The sequence below is a fragment of the Canis lupus genome, chromosome X (assembly GCF_011100685.1).
Source record: "Canis lupus familiaris isolate Mischka breed German Shepherd chromosome X, alternate assembly UU_Cfam_GSD_1.0, whole genome shotgun sequence".
NCBI lineage: Eukaryota > Metazoa > Chordata > Mammalia > Carnivora > Canidae > Canis > Canis lupus.
In genome coordinates, this window is record NC_049260.1 from 80,046,647 (window position 1) to 80,070,956 (window position 24,310).

The window sequence follows — 24,310 nt, forward strand, 5'->3', positions numbered from 1 at the left end:
GACCTCCAGTTTGGATTGCAACTCATTTAATTGATTTTTAATTTTGGCCTGATTAGATTTAAATTCTGCAGTCATGAAGTCTCTTGAATCCTTTATGCTTTTTTTCCAGAGTCACCATTAGCTTTATAATTGTGCTTCTGAATTGGCTCTTTGCCATCGCATTGTAATCCAAATTCTGTAACTCTGTGGCAGAGAGCACTGTTTCTGATTGTTTCTTTTGTGGCAAGTTCTTCTTTCTAGTGTTTTTGCTCAGTGCAGAGTGGCTATATGAGCGGGCTGTGTCAAGAATATCAACCACAACCTAAGTATATTTCATGTAGATGATTCTGCCGAGGTCAGAGACCAGAAATTTAAAACCAAGATGAGAACGAAATAAACAAAAGGACCACTAAAGTGAAAAACAAATTTTAAAACAAAGTAGTAAAAAATAAAAGGCCAGGAATCCCAAAGAAGAAGAAAAAAAAAGAAAAAAAGGAAAGAAAAGAAAAGAAAAAAAGAAAAGAAAAGAAAAAGAAAAAAGAAAAAAAGGAGAGAAAAAGGGGTTATTGGGAGATGGTGGTGGTGAAGAAGTCGTAGTAGGGGGAGAATGTAGTCTACCCGAGGGGTTCTAGAGGGTGATCCTCTTGTTTCTTAGTATATTAAGTTCTGTATATTAGAAGATGCTCAGTCCCCAATTTATATAAACCAGAAGTACTTGTAGAGGGCCCAAACATTGAACACCAAAACATAAATGAGATAAAAGAGGGGGGCAGAATGGGACTGAGGAATCTCACAGAATGAACTAGCACAGTATACCACTTGGTTCTGGGTGCATACTGGCCATGTTTCAGAACGTATTAACTTCCACCATTGTAGAACAAAATGAGGCAGAGAAAACAAAACAAAAAAAAAAAACACAAAACAAAACAAAAATATCTGTATATCTCCCTCAATTAAGTTGAGTATGATGAATGGAACCTAGAAGTAGAAAGTATATATCTAGGACCTGTTGCTGTAGAAATATGAAAGTCAAAAAGGAAGAATCTTAAAAATGAAGAGGTGGTAAATTATTGTAGTTAAGGTGGGAAAAGAGGAAAAAATTGGAAATTTAGCTTCTGATACAAAAGCGAGTTGTACTGGAACAAGGAAGGAAAAAAAAGGAGGGGTACCCTCTAGTCTATATACTATAAATCCCTTGACTTCCCCTGGAGCTGTCTAGCGCTTCTGGGTCAAGAACTTGCTCTTCCCTTATCCTTCCAGCTGGTCTTCTGGGGGAGGGGCTGCTGTGATGATTCTCAGGTGTGTGCACCTGAGGGCGCTGCCCCGCCTCCCCTGCCCGCTGGGTTCTGGGCTCAGTGGGAGCCGTTGACCCTGTGAGGCCTCTGTCCCCTGGCGGCACTGCCCCTCCCAGCCACACAGCGACACCAGGAGGAACAACAACACTGGCAGCAGCCAGCTTTCCAGCCCTGGAATCAGCTCTGCAGTAACTACTGCAGTCTCCCAGTCCGTACTGGCCTAGATGGTCCTGGGTGGTGCCGGTTGGCTGATCTACACAGCTTGGGGGCGCCCAGCGGCAGGACAGTCATCGCTGTCCTGTGCCCTCCCTGCCTCTGCCTGTCCCAGGGGCAGCACAGGATAGTGGGCTATGTCTGCCCGGCGCCTTGGAATCCAGGGCCTGTGCTGCTGGAATTGTGCTCCTGGGGCCGCGGGTCCCGAAGACAGCAGGGTACAGAACCCTCTGCCCGGACCGCCTTCTGACCACCAGCTTCTCCCCAAGCTCTACCCACCCCTGCCGTCTGCGCTCCAGCCTGTTACTGAGACCGGCTCACGGTCTGTGGCGCGCTCTCCCCTGGAGTGCACTTCCTCCACTAGTGACTCCAGGAAACTGGAGGCTCCACTGCCCCTCCTGCAATTCTGCCCGAGTTCCCTGCTAAGTGCCTTTCCTCCGGGAAGAATCCAGTGCAGATTTTTTACAGTTCCTGCTTCTCAGGGGCTGGGATTTTCCCTCTCGGGGCTGCCGCCCAGCCTTAACCCACCTCCTCGCAGGGCCCCTCCCCCACTTGATTCTTTTTATTTTTTTTTTCTTTTTTGTTCCTCCTTCCTACCTTGTTAGAACCTCAAACCCTTCTCTCTGTAGTGTTCCAGCTGTTCTCTCTTTAAATCTCAGGTCGAATTCGTAGGTTCTCAGGATGATTTGAAAGTAATCTAGGTAAGTTGGTGGGGACAGGTGACATGGGGACCCTACTCCTATGCCATCTTGCCCCGCCCCTGGTAGAATTCTTTTAATAGTGTCCTCTCATGCAGAAATATGATCTTGTGAAAAATAAAATAAACCTGAATCAATATAACTTTAAGAATATTTACCCCAGGGATCCCTGGGTGGCGCAGCGGTTTGGCGCCTGCCTTTGGCCCAGGGCACGATCCTGGAGACCCAGGATCGAATCCCACATCGGGCTCCCGGTGCATGGAGCCTGCTTCTCCCTCTGCCTATGTCTCTGCCTCTCTCTCTCTCTCTCTCTGTGACTATCATAAATAAATAAAAATTAAAAAAAAATAGAAAATTTACCCCAGTACCTTTCTGATTTGACTAATTTTACTAATACTGGACAAACACCTAAAAATTCAAGTTTTATTCATATTGTCTTTTCTGAAATAAAGAAATTCTATATTAGGTCCCAAAGCAGTCATGAACATTGGTGGGGGCAGTGGGGAGAAGGGGGTTGTCAGGTTTAATCCGATTGGTAGTGAAATGAAATAGGCCAGGCAAAAGTGGGTCGAGGCAAGCTTTTAATGGGACGCACTCTCAGGCGAGGCTTTGTGGCCCGCAGGGGAGGGTGAGAGTAGGGAAGTCGCTGGCCAAGTAAATCGTGCCCAAAGGGAGTACATGCAAGCTTTTTAAGGGACAAGGGGCAAGGGGTTGTGTCTGTATTGGGTGATAACTGCTTATGTCCTTATATGGGGTTTGGGTAAGGTGCGGTTCAGGTTTTCTGCATAGGTCCTGTCTCCCCATGATGACGTGTCCTTGGGCGGTCTGCTGGTGGTGGGAAAGTCCCCAGTCAAGGGTAACAAGATGGAGGGTCCGCTGCCATTTTGTTGGTGCCTCCCAATCCCCCTCTATCCCGCCAGCCCAACAGGGGTTGCTTCTGTGTAAATAATAGGTGGAGTTCTTTTCAGCTCTAAAATTCTATTATTTTATTGTGTGTGCTACCTAGACCATTTGAAGTTCCCATGAGATTATCAGAGCACCTTACTACAGTTTGCCTCAAAATCTCAAACACCCACCCAGACTTCTTACTTAACCTAATAACACACCCAGGGACTTGAGAAGAAACGGTTTTCTGAAGAATGATAATAAACTGCACAAGTACAATGCCAGAACATGCAGACACAAATGGTAGGATGTGTCCTAGATAATATACTCAAAAGATAGCAGCGTTTGCAAATAGATGAGTTTTGGAGTTGTAGTGTCTCTGCTTTGGCTATATATAGCAAGGTTGCAAATAAAAAAGGGATAGTACTCTTTATCTTTAAAATCCAAGCACACAAAAACAATAAGCAGGGACATAAGTGCCCCTTAGTGAAGCTTTTTCTAAGTATCCTCAGCCAGATCTACTGATTTTTGAGCCTAAAGAGTATTACTGAATTTTAACCACAGGTGTTATTTACTGTGCCACGAATCTTAATATAAAAAAAATCCACACTTCCAATCCAGATACATTTGTGTGTTTTTTAGATTGTTTTTTTTTTTTTTAATTTTTAAGTAATCTCTACATCCAATGTGGGGCTTGAACTCACAACTCTGAGATCAAGAGTTGCATGTTCTACCAATTGAGCTCGCCAGGGGCCCCTAAATTTGTATTTTGTTTTATTTTTTAAAAATATTTTATTTATTTGAGAGAGAGAGTGAGCATCCTCAAGAGAGAGACTATGAGCAGGGGGAGGACCTGAGGGAGAAGCAAACTCCCCACTGAACTGGACAAGGGGCTTTATCCCAAGACCCGGGATCATGACCTGAGGCATAGGCAGACTTAACTACTTAACCAACTGAACCATCCAGATGCCCCCAAAATTTGCATTTTAAATGGAAATATTTACACTATGAAATTAAGCTGTATATTGTGATAGGAACTAGCCGAATTAAAACTAAAATTAAAATGTCGACCCTTCAGGCATACTGGCAATATTGCAAATGCTCACTAGCCATGTGCAACTACTGGCTACTATATTAGACATGCAGATACAGAACATTTCTATTACTGCAGGAAGTTCTCGTGCACAACATCTCTATAGAAATATTCCAGGCTTCATAAAAAGGGTTAGTTTTTTTTTTCTTTTTAGTTGTTTGCTTTTTAACCTTATTGTAATACTTCAGTAGATATCATTGAATAGAAATTGGGGGGATTAAGGTTACAGGGTCAACTCTCCTCTTGAGAATTTTGTCTAAATTGTCTTCTTCAAATACACTGTTGGACTCTTTTTCTACTGGTTACTATAAGAGGCCAGTGATACCACCTAGCTTGTCCTATTCTTGATATATATTATTTTTTAAGTGAAACTGCCTATCAATCTCACTGAGTATCTTCTCACACAGAAATATTTAGCAAGTGTGCACTTAATATTGAAAACAGAAGAACTGTGTAGATCTACAGACAGGACAAACCTTGAGCCTGTCAATACCCCTGCAAACTGACTCTAGGATCCTGGCCCCATGAGAATTTATTAGGTGAGATTTCCTGAATGGAAAGAGGCTACAAGAAAAATCCCAAGGTATTGAACTGGTGATAAAAATGAAGGCAATGGCTACAATCATCACTGTTACTAATGTCTTTTTGTCATCCCACAGAATCATCTTCTGAGGAAGAGAGTCCTGTGACCTGGAGGAGGTCCCAGTCATCACCACCTTATTCCACTATTGATCAGAAGTTGCTGGTTGATGTCCATGTAGGTTTCCAACTTAACTCTTAGCATGTTTATCTGTTTTTAAAAAATATTTTTAGACATACATATTTTCATTTTCACTTGAGGGCAAGGTCAAAATGTTTAGATTTTTTAGTTAATCTTTAAAAATAGATTTCCATTGCTATGTAAGTATGCAGAATATGAAATCTAGAAATTAAGTTTGAAGTGGAGAAAATTTATTTGATCATAAAATATTTATTACATTCTTTTATCAGAATATATTCAGAGAAGAATGATAAAAAGGTCTTTGTAGAAACTAATCTCAAATCAAGGAGTAGAAGCTAGATGTTCACTTTTTGTACAATATAGTTTCTTGGATGATAAGGCAATGTATAAAAATAAAACATTTGAAGAGAAATAAAACATATGGATAGCATAAACATTCTTCCAATTGTTTTGCAGTGTGCTTTCAGGTCATTCCATTTTATTTTTGTAATCATTCCTACCTTTCCACATACACATGTATTTCAGATTGCCTAAAGGTTGCTTATATAACACTTACCATGCTTAAAGGTGGATTTATATTCATTCGTTTCTCAGTAGTGTCTGATTTACTTTAAGACAACCTATGCACAAAACTAGAGCTGGGAAGTTAACATATCAATTTTAAGAGCTGTGTGTCAATCCTAATATCAGAGAATAAAATGAAACATAAAAAATTTCTATATCTTCTGTAGAGCATCGAATAATCTGTTCTACTTTTTATCACCAAAACCAAATGTCTACACCTCAGCAGAAAAGTAGAGGTAATAAAAAGGGAGTAAATTTTGCCCTGGGTGATCCAGAAAGGCCATTAATGATCATAGCCTGAAGTTTGGGTTTTGGCATCTCATCCTCACAAAAATGTTGCTTTATTTAGTGAGTAAACATCTTCAGTTCAAATGAAAATATATTTTAAAATATTCTCAGCTTGGAAACTTTCCAATCTAGAAGAAAACAAAAGGCTACTGGAGACTACATTAACCTTTCTTGTGCACACAGGTTCCAGATGGATTTAAAGTAGGAAAAATATCCCCCCCCGTTTACCTGACAAATGAATGGGTAGGCTATAATGCACTCTCTGAAATCTTCCGAAATGATTGGTTGACTCCTGCACCTGTCATTCAGCCACCTGAAGAGGATGGTGATTATGTTGAACTCTATGATACTGGTGCTGATACTGATGGTGATGATGACGATTCTAATGATGCTTATGAGGATACCTATGACCATGACAATAGCAATGATGACTTGGATAACAAGGTTGATCAGGCTAATGATGTTGGTGAAGACCATGGTGATAATGACAATGGTGAAGCTATTGATGACAAAGAAAATAATCATGATGATGCTCCTTGTTGGCCAAGGTTGGTTTTTCTGGATTACTTATGCTACCAATATTTTAGAATTTCAGAACTATTTGAACCTCTGTCTTACTTTCAAATTTTATTACCAAGAGGGTGAATAAATTTCACTTGCATATTAGTAAATGGTTGATTTTTAATGATAGATTTTAAATTATTTTAATGCAAAACACTTAATTTTGCATTTTTGTATACTGCATTTTATTAGTATTCAAGTAAGTTCTTTATAACTGCAATTGTTGAAGTTTCTGTTAAAATTAATGCTACTTAATCATCTTAACCTCTAAAACCACAGTGAGTATATGAGATGAGGTGACAAATAGTGTGCTACTTAATAACTGTAAGATGGAGCCCTGATATTTACAAACAAAATCTCCAAATTTACTGAGAAAAATGAATTGCAACCTTGATTTTTACTTGGTAATTTTAGGCTGAAACTTACTAACATAGCATTATTCTTGGAATTCTGCAAACTGCTATAACTAAATTCAGTACCCATTCAATTTTATCTTGTTACACAGCAGCTGCCAAAAATGGCAATATTTAGTGAAGTGATATTTTTGACATGCCACCAGTTGTTTGAATATATATATATATATATATATATATATATATATATATATATATATATAGTAGTTCCTTTCTCCTGCTCTAAACAGGCCAGTGTATTCTTATTTACATATGCTCATGGTTTGCATTCGAACTGCTTTCAAAGAAGATTACTTAACATAGTAAATGTTTACATTTTTAGAAAAACGATTAACAGTGGGAGAATTGTTTGCTTTTTCATATTGAAATAACTATATTGTTTTTGTTAATTTTCAAATGTTATTGGGTGGATATTCATGGCAGAACAGACTACAGACCATTCATCATTTTTTATTTTTTGCCAACTAAGAAATCTACCAGGAATTCCACCATCAAGCTGGCTTTTATTATTTTTTATTTTTTTAAAGATGTTATTTGTTTATTCATGAGAGACAGAGAGAGAGGCAGAGATACAGGCAGAGGGAGAAGCAGGCTCCATGCAGGGAGCCCGACGTGGGACTCGATCCCGGGTCTCCAGGATCATGCCCTGGGCCGAAGGCAGGCGCTAAACTGCTGAGCCACCCAGGCTGCCCCAAATTGGCTTTTAGAATTATCATAGGTACCTGGATATGTTGTCTCGTATGCAAAAAATCAGTGACATTTGGTATGGTTGATGTTCTCCGCAACTAAATAAATGACTATCTTAGCTTAATGAGATCTAGATTACTGGATTTCCTCGTGGTAGTAATAGAAAAATCAATGGGATTCTTTAGTAAAGTAGTCAATACACATCAGAAAATCAAGACACATGTTAAAATTAACAGAAATTATATTGCAAAAAACAGTTATTTAATTATGTTGTGGTTGTGCCAAAAATATGGGCTTGATCATTTATGTGGCTGTGAAGTTGCTAATGCATGTAGTCTATTATTTAAGCAAAAAAACAAAACAAAACAAAACATATTTTTGCTGCTAACGTAACACATGTTCCTAATAAAGGAAGCAAGTTCCCTTCCATCTGCCATCCATGTACGGTCATGGAATTGATGGTGGCCATGGCGTTAATTCAGTATTTAAGATTGGCAAGATACAGGGTAATTTTCTTGTCCATACCATACCAGTAGTGTTTGCATCGAGAAAAAACATTCCTAGGGATTGTACATATGTATCAGATACATCCTAATTATGTTTTATTTGCTGACTTTCAAATGTATTTTTGTTCAGTGGCTTTCTATATTTAATTGGATCTTGTTATCAGACCAAGCTATGGCAGAGATGGAAGCTGCAAGCAAGATGGAAGTGATGGTGGAGAAGAGACCTGCAGCAGCTATGGAAGCCAGAGAGTCCATAGAAGTCATGAAGGAAATGTAGCCAGTGGGGGCAGTGCAGCCATTGTAGATGTTGAAGAACTTGGAGCCAATATAGGCAATGGAAGAAGAGTTAAGGAGGTTAATGAAGGTAAGGGAGTCAGTGAAGCCAATGAAGAAAGCGGAGCCCTTGAACTCAGTGGAGGAGAAAATCACTCAGAGACAGATGGTCAAGGATTGGAGAGACCCATATCCCAGGACTTTGAACATCAACAGAAGGTAATGCACCATTTGAAAAGGAGAATGAACTCTTCTCCTTGTAAATTTGTTTTTTCATGTGATATTGTCACATTTCCAGTCATTCCAAATAGGTTTTTAACTTCTATCCCCAAGCCTTAAACATTTTAATTTATAGCTATTGATGTTGACTTCTTCTCATTTGGATGGTTCCTATTTGCTCCTAGGAACAAAAATACATTTTTTTTTGTTTGCCTTTATTACTCATATCACACATTTGGAATAGTGGCTTTTAACACATACAAGTTTTTTCTGGGAAGTTGTCAGTGTGATAAAATATACATAACATAGAATTTTCCATCCTACTATTTTAAGTGTACAATTCAGTGGCATTAAGTTCATTCACAATGTTGTACAACCATTATTACTATTCATTTCTAGAACATTTTCATCATCCCAAACAATTAAATAATTAACTCTCTATTATCTCTCCTACCAGTCCCAATTAATCTCTATTCTTTTTTCTGCCTAGGTACCTTATATAAGCAGATCATGCAATATTTCTCCTTTTGTGTCTGGCTTATTTCACTTAGCATAATATTTTCAAGGTTCATCCATGTTGTAGCATGTATCAGAATTTCCTTCCTTTTTAATTTTGAATAATATTCCATTGTATGAATATATCACATTTTGTTTATCCATTCATCTGATGGACACTTGGGTTGTTTTCACCTTTTGTCTATCATGAATAATGCTGCTGTGAACATTGGTATGTAATCATCTGTTCCTGGAGTGCCTGTTTTCAATTATTTGGGCTATCTACCCAGGAGTGGAATTCTTAGATGTAGAATTGCTGGAATAGAATTGTTAGATTCTATTTGAACTTTTTGAAGAACTATTAACACATACAATTTAAATAGAAGTAATGTATTGTGTTAGGCAATGAATTTATCATTCACAAAACATTACTGACTATAAACAGGATTAAAAATACTCCAATAGTTTCATAGAAGCTAGATCAATAGGAATGATCACAGAGAAGATTCCCTGGACCATGTGGTATTTGGACTAATTCTTGACAAATAGGGATATTTGGATATCTGAAAACAGAGATGAGACGCCAGTCAGATGGAAAATCATGCCACTTTACTTTCCCAGCCCATTGTCCAATCACACAAAAAAGCTTACAAAATGTTGTGCTATTATCATGAATTCATGTCCCTGTGCAAGCCATTCCCTCTGTCTATAAGGCTTCCCCCTCATGTCTTCCCTGCTTAGTCATTCTCATGACCCAACTCATAGTACCATCTTTGACTTTTCAAGAAGGAATTTTATACTCCTCCCTCTGTGTTTGCAAGCACTTTGCCTATAGTTTCATTTTAGTACTTGTGAAATTGTATTTGGTCATTGACTTGCTTTTCTGTCATACTAGATCGTGAACTCTTAAAAGGCAACAACTATCTGTAACCTATTCTTTTTCTTTTTTTAAATTTTTTTAAATTTTTATTTATTTATGATAGTCACAGAGAGAGAGAGAGAGAGAGAGAGAGAGAGAGAGAGAGAGGCAGAGACATAGGCAGAGGGAGAAGCAGGCTCCATGCACCGGGAGCCTGATGTGGGATTCGATCCCGGGTCTCCAGGATCGCGCCCTGGGCCAAAGGCAGGTGCCAAACCGCTGTGCGGGATCCCTCTGTAACCTATTCTTGATTACTTTTCTCTACCCACTCACCCAATCCCAGGGCCCAACCTAGGACTTAGTTTATGATAGACACAATAATTATAGAAGAATTTCCAATAGGAAAGCAGTATGAGTGGGAAAGTCTCTCTCTTTTCCTCTCCCTTGTTCCCTCCCTACTTACATATCTTAATTAAAAACATTAAAACAGAATTCCCATCATAGTTTCCACAGCACCCCCAAGTATCTCCAATTATTGCAAGGAATGTTTTTGATATCTACAGAGATAGTATATATTCCTTTTATTTTAATTTGAAAAGGACATGTTGCCATAAAAGACTTTGTGATTGGAAAGGTCATAAAAACACTCTTTGACAGGGCAGCACAGCTCTCTCAATACCGAGTCACTGTTTAGACACAAAGAAATGCTTATCAATAGACAGGCTTACCAAAGCAGTTGGTATGTTTTTTTCCACAGGGTATGGCATCCCACATAAAATCTGTCACATTCTGTAGCTTTTTACCTTGAGTTTTTTCTATGTAACTTAATGGAAGCCAACTCGATTTTCAGTGAGGCATGGTCACACCCTTGAATTTGTGTTGGTTGGTTTTCCATCATTAGCTTTTTCATGTGACAAAGTAAAATTGATACCCCCAACTTGTGCTTTTTAATTTTTTCAAGTGGCTATTCAGCACAGCATAGCCGAACGTAAGCTTTAGAATCAGACTTTGGCTTCAAACTCTGGTTCCCCTAACTTATCTCTGATTTGAATAAATTATTTAACTTTGCTAAGCTTTTGTTTCCTTCTAAGTAAAATGGAGATAACTAAACTTACTTTTTGAGTTATTGTAAGGATTTGCAATAATACGTAAATAAAATAACTGGCAGTGCCCCTAGTGTATAATAAAAAATTCCACTAATATTAGGTCCCAAATTGTACAGCTAGGGATTTTAAGCTCCTTAAATTTCTCCTCTGACATCAATTGTCTCATATAGGTTACTTCTCTCTTCTGATAACATTGTTGAATTCTTCTGATAAATGTGGATTTTAAAAGGGTGCAGAATTACAGATGCTGCAAACTTTGCATTCTCTTTTTCAAATGACCTCTAAGCATGTTATATTTCTCTCACAGTTAATCTCTGAATAAGGTCAAAATTGATTTTCAATCTTCTTTTAGGAACCAGGTGGTAGAAACGAGGCCTCAAATGCCATTGCCTCTGGCGCTGCAGCAGCAGCACCTGATGATGAGAATGACAGCATGGACATATCAGAAGCATCAACACAATCAGGTTTTTCTGCCAGCTACTCATCTCCTTCCAATGGTTTTTGGAGGGCTGCAAATGCTGACTTTGCCAGTGCCATCTGTAAGTATGTTTAATATAATCTCCAAATGCTTAAGTCTGTTTACACATTATAGGGTTTGACCCCTGGTTCATCCTATGAAAAGACTGGAATCATTCTGATATTCAGTTAACATAAATTCAGATGGATACATGCTTTAAAAAATATACTCCTCACTGAGTCTTTATGGCACCTAAATTTAAACTACAATTGAGTAATTGAGTCCCTCAGCTGGATTTTCTTTTGCAATCTAATCATGGTAATTTGAAATACATTCATATTCAGAAATGTGTTTTAACCATCATGATTTGTGTTATCTGATGGTTTAGGAGTTATAGAAGTGATACCTCCAGGAAAAATAAGATACAATAAAGGAAAAGACTCTTTTCTAGGCTGTGTCTTATTTGTGGAAACATTCAGGCACCTATGGTGTGTACTCTAGTAATTTCTCTGAACATCTTCCCCTTACTTCTTCACAGTGTATGCTGGATTAGTGGAAGCACCTGAGAAATCACCTAAGCGACCCTCTGAAGTCAATGTTAACCCACTATATGTGTCTCCTGCATGTAAGAAACCACTAATTCACATGTATGAAAAGGAATTCACTTCTGAGATCTGCTGTGGTTCTTTGTGGGGTAAGTTTGGTTTCTTAACATGGAGTTGTTTTTTTTAAAGAATATATTTTTATCAATGTAGCAAACTTGTGAAAAATCATAGATGTAAAACACTTGTTATTGCCAAACCATTACCAAGCAAATAAAAAATATATATTTATAGTAGACAATTTGTTCCTTTTTGTTTCATTGATTTATTTTCACTCAGTGCAGTTTGATGTTGGAATTGGCACTCCTTCCTCTTTTTATTGTTTTTCTTTTTAATTTGAATTAACTTGACTAGAACATAAAATTAAAGTAGGCTATGATTACTTAAAAATTTGAGCTTAGTACTTTTACTTTAGGGTAGTGTGTAACATTTGATACCTAATGAGATATTACAAGACAGATTTCTGTATGTTCTTGTTTTTAAATAGTCTTGTGGATTCAAAGAGAAAGATCTTTGTATAATGTCTCTTTTTAATGTTTCAAGTTTTTATTTAAATTCTAGTTTGTTAACATATAGTGTAGTATTGGTTTCAGGAAAAGAATGCAATGATTCATCACTTACATATAACACCCAGTGCTCATCACAATAAGTGCCCTCCTTAATTCCCATCACTCATTTAGCCCCCCCCCCCGGCCCTCCCCTCTGGCAACCCTCAGTTTGTTTTCTATAGTTGAGAATCTCTTGGGATGCCTGGGTGGCTCAGTGGTTAAGTGCCTGCCTTTGGCTCAGGGCATGATCCTGGAGTCCTGGAATGGAGTCCTACATCAGGCTCCCTATATGGGGCCTGCTTATCCCTCTGCCTATGTCTCTGCCTCTCTGTGTGTGTGTGTGTGTGTGTGTCTCTCATGAATAAATAAATAAAATTTTAAAAATTTCTTATGGTTTGCCTCCCTCTCTTTTTTCCTTCTCCTTATGCTCATCTGTTTTGTTTCTTAAATTTCACATGAGTGAAATCATATGGCTTTTGTCTTTCTCTGACTGACTTATATCACTTAGTATAATATACTATAGCTCCATCTACATTGCAAATGGCAAGACTTCATTCTTTTTGATGGTTGAGTAATATATATTATACATCTTCTTTATTCATTCGTCGGTCGATGGACATGTGGACTCCTTCCATAATTTGTTGTTGATAATGCTGCTAGAAACATCAAGATGCATGTGTCCCTTTAAATTAGTATTTTTGAATCCTTTTGGTAATTACACCAGTAGTGTAATTGTTGGGTCCTAGGGTAGTTGTATTTTTAACTTTTTGAAGAGCCTTCACACTGTTTTCTAGAGTGGCTGCACCAGTTTGCATTCCCACCAACAGTGCAAGAGGGTTCCCCTTTTTCTGCATCCTCACCAATATCTATTGTTTCCTATGTTGTTAATTGTAGCCATTCTGGCAGGTGTGAAATAGTATCTCATAGTTTTTATTTGCATTTCCCTGATGATGAGTGATGTTGAGTATCTTTCCATGTGTCTGTTAGCCATCTGTATGACCTTTGATAATGTCTTAACTTTGATAGACTTTTTTCAATCCTTTGTTCTAGAAGAATTAACCACATTGGTAGGGTTCAGACAATATTTTACCTCAAGCCAATGTGAATCATAAATGAAACAATAAATAAGTGGAAGGAGGGAAGAAATTCAAAGTAAATGCCAACCTCTGCCTTGCAATTTCATAGATTTTGCTTAATGTATGTTTGAACAGGGGAGAGAATTTTAAATTAAAAATGGAACAGTGTAGCAAACATTATAGTTACATGGATTGAATAACTTAGAAAAAACACATTACCCTCAAAACTAATATATTGTATCAGATAACAAGAAAGCAAAGTTTACTTCATTATCATTTCAGTCAGGCAACTACCCAGAGATCTAATTAATGTCTAATAATTCATTTTTATAATTTGTGGTTCTATATTTTGAAAAATAAAAGATTACAGTGAAAACTAACCATACTTTCCCCCTCCCTCTCTGATTCCCCTGTGGGAAGAAATACAGTTCCTAAATCTGCCACAAGCCATTACTTAGAGAACTGATAAAGGACATAGTAGGAAAATGAAAGCAGAAACACTTGTCTTTTCTCCTTATATCTTTGAAACACAAATAGTCTCCAATAGAAGGAAAACACTGAAGTGCTCTTCATTAATATTACTTGGCTGAGTTTTGTCTGTGTCTCAGGTTATGGGAGAAAACTCCCACAGTGGTTTGAAGTGTATTCTAATTTAGCCTAATCTATTTCAGTCCTCTCATTTAGTCTTTTAACAGTGTTTATATTTGAATAAATAGAGCAGCAGACAAATAATAGAGTGTATGAATTTAGATACATAAAAGTAGGAACTACTTTCATAGGTATTTTGCAATGTAAGTTTTTTAATATAAGTGTGAACATAGGTTCATTCAATTTAAAAACAATTTACATAAAATTATTTTAAAAGCATTAAAACCCCTTGTTATAATTAGGAATGAGGAATCAACTGAATTAAATTGTTCATATACACTAGATATCCTTAATGTTTAATAATTATTTTCAAAAGTGTTGATTAATTTTTATAGTTTGGGACACTGCTCAGGGGTGTTGAGATATTTATACAGTTCTCCTTTTGAGATGCCACACCAGACACCAGGCTGTAGAAATATTGCCAGAAGGTATTATATTCTACATCTAAATATATTTCAGAGAAATTGGTTCTGTTGGTAGAGGGTTCATTATTATACAATATGAGGTTAACATTAGCCTAAAATGATATGTCATCTTTGCACAGATCAGTACCTGGAATTGCAAAAGTACCAATACAAGTTCAATTATAAAAATGTAATGTAAGCTAATATAGCACCTTTCTTTTTATATGCAAACAGGAGTGAATTTGCTGTTGGGAACCCGATCTAATTTGTATCTGATGGACAGAAGTGGAAAGGCAGACATCACTAAACTGATAAAGCGAAGACCATTTCGTCAGATTCAAGTTGTAGAGCCACTCAATTTGCTGATTACTATCTCCGGTTTGTTTAAGAACTAAAATTAGCTAAGTAATTATGTAGGTTAATTAGGTTCCAAACTAGGATAAAGACTTTTCAGGTTAAAGTGTTCGTAGGAAAGCGTGTTAAATTTAACCTTAAATTGGGGTACCAAACTTTCCTACTTGTGTTTTCTTATCTATTTACAGTTTAACTTCTGACTCTCCTTTGGTGTCTGGATATTTGATTGTAATGCACCTTATCTAGGTCATTTGTTTTCTTTTTAATTATTTATTTATTCATTCATAGACACACACACACACACACACACACACACACACACACACACAGGCAGAGACACAGGCAGAGGGAGAAGCAGGCACCATGCAGAGAGCCCCGACGTGGGACCCGATCCAGGGTCTCCAAGATCAGGCCCTAGGCTGCAGGCGGCGCTAAACCGCTGTGCCACAGGGCTGCCCTCTAGGTCATTTGTTAAGAAAAAAACATACCATTTACATCTGTCAAGTCTTTTCTGAGTAGCCACCTACAATTTTACAACTCACAATTTCACACACCCATGTGCAGATGATCACATCCATCACATACTTTCTTATAAAAAGCTAGAAGCAACAAAGAACAAAGTGGACAAGAACTGGATAAAAATGAGAGTCTACAGATAGGATTACTAACAAGAATGGATACCCTAAGGCCTTTCCCTTCTTCCCATGCAGTAATTGAATTTCTTAGTTTTGGTCAGAACCTGAATATCCGAATATAAGAGAGCAAATAAATGGATGTTAATGATAATTGTCATTACTCAACATAGCTATATGGCACATTAATTAATGACTATGTATGTTCCTAGAAATTATTAACTTTGCTCTAAGTTTTGGTTAGAGGAGAAAGCCCTCTATAGATATACTAAAGCTTCATGATGTTTTTGGTCATGTTTCATTTTCATTCATTTATAATTGCTAGAGGTGCACAGATACAAAATTTAGATTTTGAAAACATCTGGGTGGCTTAGAGACTGTGCATCTGAATAACAGATTTCTTTACTGTTTATCCAGATTTCTCTAACTCAAATGTGCCCTTTTTAATCCTTAAGTTTTTCTTAAAATGGATTATTTTTGCATCAAATAACACTGAGAACATCAGTGTAGAAAGATACCTAATAGTTTAGAGCAATTCTACCACTTAATAATAGAATGGAAATAGACATAGATGTCTGAATTCTAATGCTCCTTCAAAAACTGTCATGTAAAGACATATTTAAGATTAATCACATAAGAATCCTGTTGTTGAGACTATAAATCATATAACAAAACTGTAAAAAATGAATATGAAGTCACTGCACATGAAAACAAATGTGTACTTTATTGGTCTGTTTTTCCTGAAGGAATTGTATGAATTTTCTGGGATTTACAATTAAAAAATTAGCAGTGAGGGTAAACTAGATAGAGAAAAAAATAAAACTTTAGTTACTTTGTTTGTATGCTGGAATGAAAAAGCACAAAGCCACCCTTCCCAGTAGTCCTGAATGCCTAACAGTCAATGCGTCAGACATCCCTCTCATACATACAACCAAGGGCAGCTTCTGGGTCTCTGAATCCCAGAAAGATCATGACTTAGATAAAAACCAAAGTATAAGTGAAATGGATGGTAGCTCTGTTGCTGCGCCATGGCAATCTTAATCTGTCCCAAAGAAATATTTTACTTCTCTTCAGACAGGCACATAGGTAGCTGGTAGAAATTTTGACTATCTCTTGGAAGTGAGAGACTTAAGAAGGACTTTGCTATCATATTTATAAACACTGAAGGGAAGAATCTAGTAGTGTAGTTTTTCTAAAAGAACTTTTTATTTTAATAAAATTTGTTTAAAAGGCAAAAATACTTTGTTGTGTTTTACTAATATATGAAAAAAAGACTGAATTAAAATACTGTGTCTTACCTATTAGGCCATAAGAACAGACTTAGGGTTTATCATTTGACCTGGCTGAGGAACAAGATTTTGAATGATGATCCAGAAAGTAAAAGGAGACAAGAGGAAATGCTAAAGACAGAAGAAGCCTGCAAAGCTATTGATAAGTTGACAGGCTGTGAACACTTCAGTGTCCGTAAGTCTCATTTTATGTTTACTATAGCTATATAAAATTTGCTTTCCTTCGTTTAGTAAAGTATATTGTTGTGAGAGGCAAAGTAGGTAAAGAAAAGTATTTGTAACTTCCTTTTATATATATATATATATATATATATATATATGCATATATTTTTAGAAGAAGGTTGAACAAAGGAAAGGAAGAAAATCGTATTAGATATGTTTTTATCTTTTGTTTTAGTAGCAGGCCTCCATTGTATTTATTGCTTTGGTAATAATAACCATTCCCTGGACACCTGGCCTGACCTGTTTTATCAAATAGCCCTTCTTACAGTTAGGATACATTTTGGTACTCAGCTCTCGAGATCATATTTCCTTCCTGTTCATCTTCCTTTTTCTGGTCCTAGATGCTATAAGAAAATTTGCAAATTATGAAGAAAAATAGACTAGGAATTTCCAAACTGGGAAAGGAAGCTTATATTTTTAAAAAACAACATCTCATTTTTTGCTTAATTATGAAGGAAAGTGCTTTGCAAATTATACTTTATTTAAAAATTGTTTTTAGTCTTTAATTGAATTAAAGACCCAGAATGAACATGAACTACAGTATTCAAAGAAGCGAGTTTTAACTCCTATAAAAGAGAAGATACTCACTGGGCCAAAGTCACCAAGCATGTCCCCTGTTCCACCTCAAAACCTTTCACCTCCAACAAAAGATGATGCAACAGAAAGTGAAGTGGAAAGTTTGCAATATGATAAGTACACAAAACCAATCTTTAAAAAGAACACCTTACCCTTTGGATTTGGTTTTGTGTCCTTATTTGTAACTTCCTATACAAAAATGAGTGAATTTCACTGAGGCAATTTCCAGGTCTTCTATGACACAATCCTGGCTGTTGAGAAAGTATTGATTGACTTAAATAGCTTTGAAGTTAAGTTTGGTTTACTTTCTCACCTTTCTCCTTTCAGTCACTCTAATTAGTCCAGATGAACTGATACTTTTTTTAAAAGATTTATTTATTTATTCATGAGAGACACAGACTGAGAGAGAGAGTCAGAGACACAGGCAGAGGGAGAAGCAGGCTCCTTGCAGGGAGCCTGATGCAGGACTCAATTCCAGATCCCGGGATCACAACCTGAGCCGAAGGCAGGCACCCAACTGCTGAGCCACCCAGGCGTCCCTGATACTTCTTTTCTTGCCTCTACATAACTCCAACTATATAAATATTCTTGATGTATCTTAAATAACCTGCAAGGAAAAAAAAATAACCTGCAAGGAGATTCATATGATAATATCTTTCCTTGGAACAGCAGTAAAATGAATCACAGAATACTTTAACTTTCTTAAATCAGAATTTTTTTTCTTAATACTGACCAGGAAACTTTGCAATGAGTCCAAAAGAAAATTCTTCTGTGGTCTGCTGGCTCTTGCTCCCACTGTCAATATTCATGAGTATAATTGCTAAATATTTTCTGTCAAAGTAGAATTTTTTCATATGCTCTATCTGTTTACAACCATCCACTGCAAGATGAAGTAACAGCTCCAGGGTTTCAGGATCCTGCTTTCATCTGTCAACAACTAGAAGTGATGTTATCCCATTCTGTTCTATTTCTGAAGCAAATATCCTCTATTCTCAGCCTTTGTTTTCTTCCTTCCCTTTCACTAATTACCCCTCAGACAGAACTAGTGGCATAGATAAGAGATAGCTGGAATCACATGATATGAGTTTTAGCATGATATTGTTATTCTGACTGACCATTTCTGTTCTGCATATAGGGGCCTTCCTGAATAGGTTTCCATATGTATGTATATAAATACACATACACCATTAAAAGGAGAAGTGAGTGCCCAGACAAACCAGGAATTAAATAAATGCACTACTTTCTTCCAGTTTTATGTATCACTACTTCTCTTCCAAATAATATTATATGTATTTGGTAGCCAAAGGTGAAACAGATCCCCAGATGTTAAACAAGGAGTTTATATAGCAGAACTACCTACCTCCTATTAACTTGTAAATTTTTAGTTCAATAAAAGAGAGATTACAATAATATCTTGCACATCTGTGTTCTTGGTAAGTAGATGAACTAGTTAAGATGAGTTTTCCTGGTTGACCCCATTCCACCCCTCTCCAACTCTCATAACAACTAGAAACCTTTGTCTACTGACATGTAAAACATCTTCAATACAGTGGAACACTCATGTACTCATACTTGCATGACATTTTCATAGCCTTTCAAGATACATAAAATAATTAACTGACACCAATTACTGCCATATATTAAAATTAAAAGGAAGTGTTTGCTTAACAGAGAATTTCTTTGCTTGTTGGGGGTTTATTGATCATGTTTCTTTGACCTACTTGGGAACAGTGTAAAAGAGAAAGACAAAAAACTAGAATCAGAGAGAGAGAGAGAGAGAGAGAGAATATGAGTAAGAAAGTGGGGGGATGGTAGAAAGAGAAGCCTTATATTTGGCCTATGATAAAGTCTGACTAGAAAGGACAGAAGCAATATTCCTACTGAGGAAGAAGGGTTTTAGCACAAAATGTAAATCTAGCAAGTAGGCCAACATACTCCATAAGAATCAGACAGTCTGAGAGAAAGCATATCCTTTTTATTCTTATTTTTCTTTTTTTAAAAGCAGCTATATTTAAATAATTTATATACCATAAAATTTACCCATTTAGAAGTATATAATCAATGGTTTTTAGTATGTTTATAGACTTGTATAACCATTATCATCATCTAATTTTCATTACCCCCAAAAAGAACCCCCATTGCCATTAGCAATCACTCCATATTCCATCCCTCTTACCTTCATCTTTTTCTCCTCACAGTCCTAAATAACCACTGATATATTTTGCTTTCCTAAAATATTTTTCTCTTCTGGATAATTTGTTTGAATGGAATCATATATTTTATGGTCTTTGTAATGGTCTTCTGTAATTTAGCATAAAGTTTTTAAGGTTCATGCATAATGAAACTTGTATAACATATATCAGTACTTACTTTTTATTGCTGAATAGTATTGCACTGTATAGATAAACCTATTGTTTATACAGTTTTTATACATCCATTGTTTACATTTGTATTCTTTACACTTTTTGCCTGCTACTAACATTTCATATATGTGTCTGTACATGGGAATGCATGTTTTCTTTTCTCTTGGATAGTACTGCCGGACTGTTTCTCAAAGTGGCTGTACTGTTTTACATTGCCATGAGTATGGAAGCTTTATTTTTCATCTTGCCAACACTTATAGATGTCTATCTTTTGATTCCAGGCATTCAAGTGCATGTGAAGTGACATGTTATTGTAGTTTTGATTTGTATTTCCCTGACAGCTAATAATGTTGTGCATTTATTTATTTATTTATTTACTTACTTACTTATTTATCTATCTTTTTGTTGTTGAGTTCTAGGCATTCTATATATTCTGGATCCTAGGACCTTATCAGATACATGATTTTTAAATATTTTCTCCCATTTAATAGATTGTCTTTTCACTTTCTTGACAGTGTTTTTTGATAGCCCAAAAATTTAATTTGGATAAAACTTATTTATCTGTTTTTTTTTCTTTTGTTGCATATGCTTTTGGTGGCAAATATAAAACAACATAAAAAAACTCCATTGCCATAAAGACTTATTTCTATATTTATTTCTCAGAGTTTTATAGTTTTAGCTCTTACATTTAGGTCTTTGATCCCTTCTGAGTTAGATTTTGTATATGGTGTGAGGTGAGGGGTTCAACTTATTATTTTGTATATGGAAATTCAGTTGTCCCAGTGCCATTTGTTGAAGAGAGTATTCTTTCCCAATTGAATGGTCAGGACATCATTGATCATTGATATATGGGTTTATTTGTAGACTCCCAATTCTACTCTGTTGACCTATATGCCTTTCCTAATCTCAGTACTACACTGTTTTGATTACTGTAGTTTGTAGTAAGTTTTGAATTTGGGAAGTATGAGTCATTCAACTTTGTTTTTCTTTTTCAAGATTCTTTTAGCTCTTGGGGGCCTTTTCCAATTCCATGTGAATTTTAGGATCAGCATTTCTATTTCTGCATGAGAGGCCATTGGGATTTTAATAGCAATTGCATTGAATCCATAGATCACTTTGGTAATGCTATCCTGTTTTTAAAATATTTTCATTTTTATTATTTATTTATTTAGTGGCTTAAAAAACAGTGATTTGTTATTTCTCCTAAGTGTACGAGCTGACTAGGGCTCAGCTGGATTTTTTTATATAGTTGACACATAATATTCCATTAGTTTCAGGTATAGAACATAGTGCTTCAAATTCTCTGTATGTTATGCTGTGTTCACCACAAGTGTAGCTAACATCTGTCACCATACAAAGTTACTATAGCATTAACTATATTCCCAATGTTGTAGCTTTTATTTCCATGACTTATTCATTCCATAACCAGAGGCCTATACATTCCATTCCCCTTCACCCATTTTGCCCATCCCCTACCAGCCTTCCCTCTGGCTGTTATCAGTTTGATCTCTGTATTTATAGGTCTGATTATGCTTCTTGTTTGTTTATTCATTTGTTTTGTCTTTTAGATTCCACATGAGTGAAGTCATACAGTATTTGTCTTTCACAGTCTGGCTGATTTCACTTAGCAGAATACCTTCTAGGCCCATCCATGTATTGCCCTCTTAACAATGCTAAGTCTACCTATCCATTAACAAAGGAAGTCTTTCCATTTATTTAGGTCTTTAATTTCTTTCAACAATGTTCTGTAGTTTTCAGTGTACAATTTAGAGTGCTCTTGAAGGCTAATGCATATACTCAATAAAACCATATAGTTGGGATCCCTGGGTGGCGCAGCGGTTTGGCGCCTGCCTTTGGCCCGGGGCGCGATCCTGGAGACCCGGGATCGAGTCCCACGTCGGGCTCCCGGTGCATGGAGCCTGCTTCTCCCTCTGCCTGTGTCTCTGCCTCTCTCTCTCTCTGTGACTATCATGAATAAATAAATAAAATCTTTAAAAAAAAAAAAAAAAAAAAAAAAAAAAAAAAAAAAACATATAGTTAGTTTTGTCACCTTTTAGGGGGCATCAAATTGTAACTAAATAACTGTACTAAAAATATATGATCTGTGCTCTTATAGTTATAATATTTTTAAGGACCAATAAAAATACTTGAGTGTTCTTGTGAACTCTGTAGCATTGTTACTTCTTTGTATTTTATTGTTGTAGTCCAACATGAAGAAACAACATATATTGCAATTGCTTTGAAATCATCAATTCACCTTTACGCTTGGGCACCAAAATCCTTTGATGAAAGCACTGCTATCAAAGTAAGTGGTTTCCTTTTTCAAACTTGGATCATATAGTTTTTCTTTTGGGAAACTGTAAACACAGCAATATTTTTATAGTAGCAAAAATAAATACCATTCTTCTACAGTTAATGTAATTTGGCTACACCATGTCAATAATTATCATTTAACCCTTTTTTAGATAATTCACAGGCACTACAGCAAGGGAGAGTGTGAGGGAAATCCCTGACCCCTCCCTTTAGAGGACCTCCCTACCAGCTCCTCATTCCCAATTCTGTAGTCAACATGAAGACCTTCTCTTCTAGAGCCCCAAATGCAGGTTTTGGGTGCTACCACCCCCAGTGACTTGAAGCTGAGAAAGTCTCTGTTCTCTCTTAGTGGGGGGTGGAGAGCAGAGGGAAGGTAAAGAAAGGTGTGACAGTGGTAGAGGGGGAAGCCCCACTGGAAGAGGAATAAGAGAAGATCAAGTCTTTGCTCTAATTACCAGGGCTACAATAGATGGGGTTGGGGAGGAAAGGGCAGAAGGGTCTATATTTCTTCCGAGCTGGAACTCTAAACACATTTCTCTCCAGAACTATTGCAAGGAATGGTGGTTAGGCTTATTTGGATTACCAGTAATATTTCCACCTTTATTATGGTTTAGCTGAACTTCTATGGATCAGCCTCTTAAGGTAACCAGTTGGTGTCCCAAACAGTTAAGTTGCTAATGATTTTTTAATCTCATCTCATAAACTGGGGACTTTTTATCTTTATTATTTTTAATGATACTCCAAAATTCTATGTAAATAGGATTATTTTTTGTTTATTCCATAGCAGTAAGGACTAGTTAATGAACTGGGAGCATTATATAGAGTCCAGTGACTCCTAATCTGGAGTGTACACCAGAATCATTTGGAACATTTGTTGAAAGTTTAGATCTCAGACCTAACCTCAGGCTAAATTAGTAGGTCTGGGGTGGGGCCTGGGAATCTATATTTTTAGCAAATGTGACTTTGAACTAGTTGGTCCATGACAAGTTTTTACAAAGCACTGATAAGGACACATCACGATAGACTCCAGCAAGGTATTTATGTAATATTTTCGTATCTTAGGTCAAGATATGTTTACATGGTATATTTTGCAGCCAAAGCATCACATGTGTGCAATAAAGATGAACTAATTATGACTGCCTCTCAATGTCTATTTTCACAATAAATATGTTCTTTTGTAAAGCACAGACTATCATATAGACAGCCTGCATCTGTCCTGACACAAATTACATGTCTGATCTGATCTCCCTAAATTGGGCCTTGGGTCAGCTGTCTGTATTTGGATATGGGTGTGTTCTTGGCTGTCTGCTGATTGGTCAGAGCTGCCTGATATGGAGCTGGAAAACAAAGAAGATAAGTACCAACAGTCTGTCTAGCCTGATATACAGTTCCTGGTCCAAGTCCTCCTCCAGTTGTTGAATCTCATCTCATGACTGCAGTATAGTGAATCCTGTGATGCCCAGTCCTCTACTGTGACCTGAACTTGGCAATGAATCCTGTTTGACTTTTTGTTTCCTTGGACTAGGAACCTTAGGAGCCTAGAGTACATCCAGTCTATGGTAGGTTAACATGTCTGGCCTTTTTCATTCCCTACCAAGTATGCATTGATCAATCAGCAGACTCCGAAGGAGACTACATGTCCTATGAAGCCTATATACGAATACTGGCAAAAATACAGGCAGCTGATCCAGCGAACCGGTTTAAGAGACCAGATGAGCTCCTTCATTTGCTGAAGCTCAAGGCAAGGAATATAAAGACAGCAAGCAGAGTGCAGGGCCATAAAATGTTCTTATGATCATTGGATATTTGGCCTCCGCAGAGAAACTCAAAACTTAGAGCCTGAATATAATTATGTTCTTATTGTAGTAACAGACCTAAAAAAAGTCATAATACATAGTCTAAATATATTATGTAACTTAAAAAATCAACCAGGGTTTTATAAACTCATTAAACAAAAGGGCAGGGGAATTT

The 24,310-nt window shown here is 36.8% G+C and overlaps 1 protein-coding gene across 2 annotated transcripts in view; it reads left to right on the forward strand.

Annotated features, from left to right (window-relative positions):
* Positions 1–24,310, forward strand: part of NRK (Nik related kinase) — a 146,860-nt gene that overhangs the window by 110,810 nt on the left and 11,740 nt on the right. For both annotated transcript variants that reach the window (XM_038587977.1, XM_038587978.1), the window contains exons 17-24: positions 4,823–4,920; positions 5,920–6,284; positions 8,068–8,395; positions 11,208–11,394; positions 11,851–12,006; positions 14,825–14,968; positions 16,882–17,040; positions 22,231–22,331. In XM_038587977.1, the coding sequence (XP_038443905.1) occupies positions 4,823–4,920; positions 5,920–6,284; positions 8,068–8,395; positions 11,208–11,394; positions 11,851–12,006; positions 14,825–14,968; positions 16,882–17,040; positions 22,231–22,331 (1,538 nt within the window). The remainder of the gene's footprint in view (positions 1–4,822; positions 4,921–5,919; positions 6,285–8,067; positions 8,396–11,207; positions 11,395–11,850; positions 12,007–14,824; positions 14,969–16,881; positions 17,041–22,230; positions 22,332–24,310) is intronic.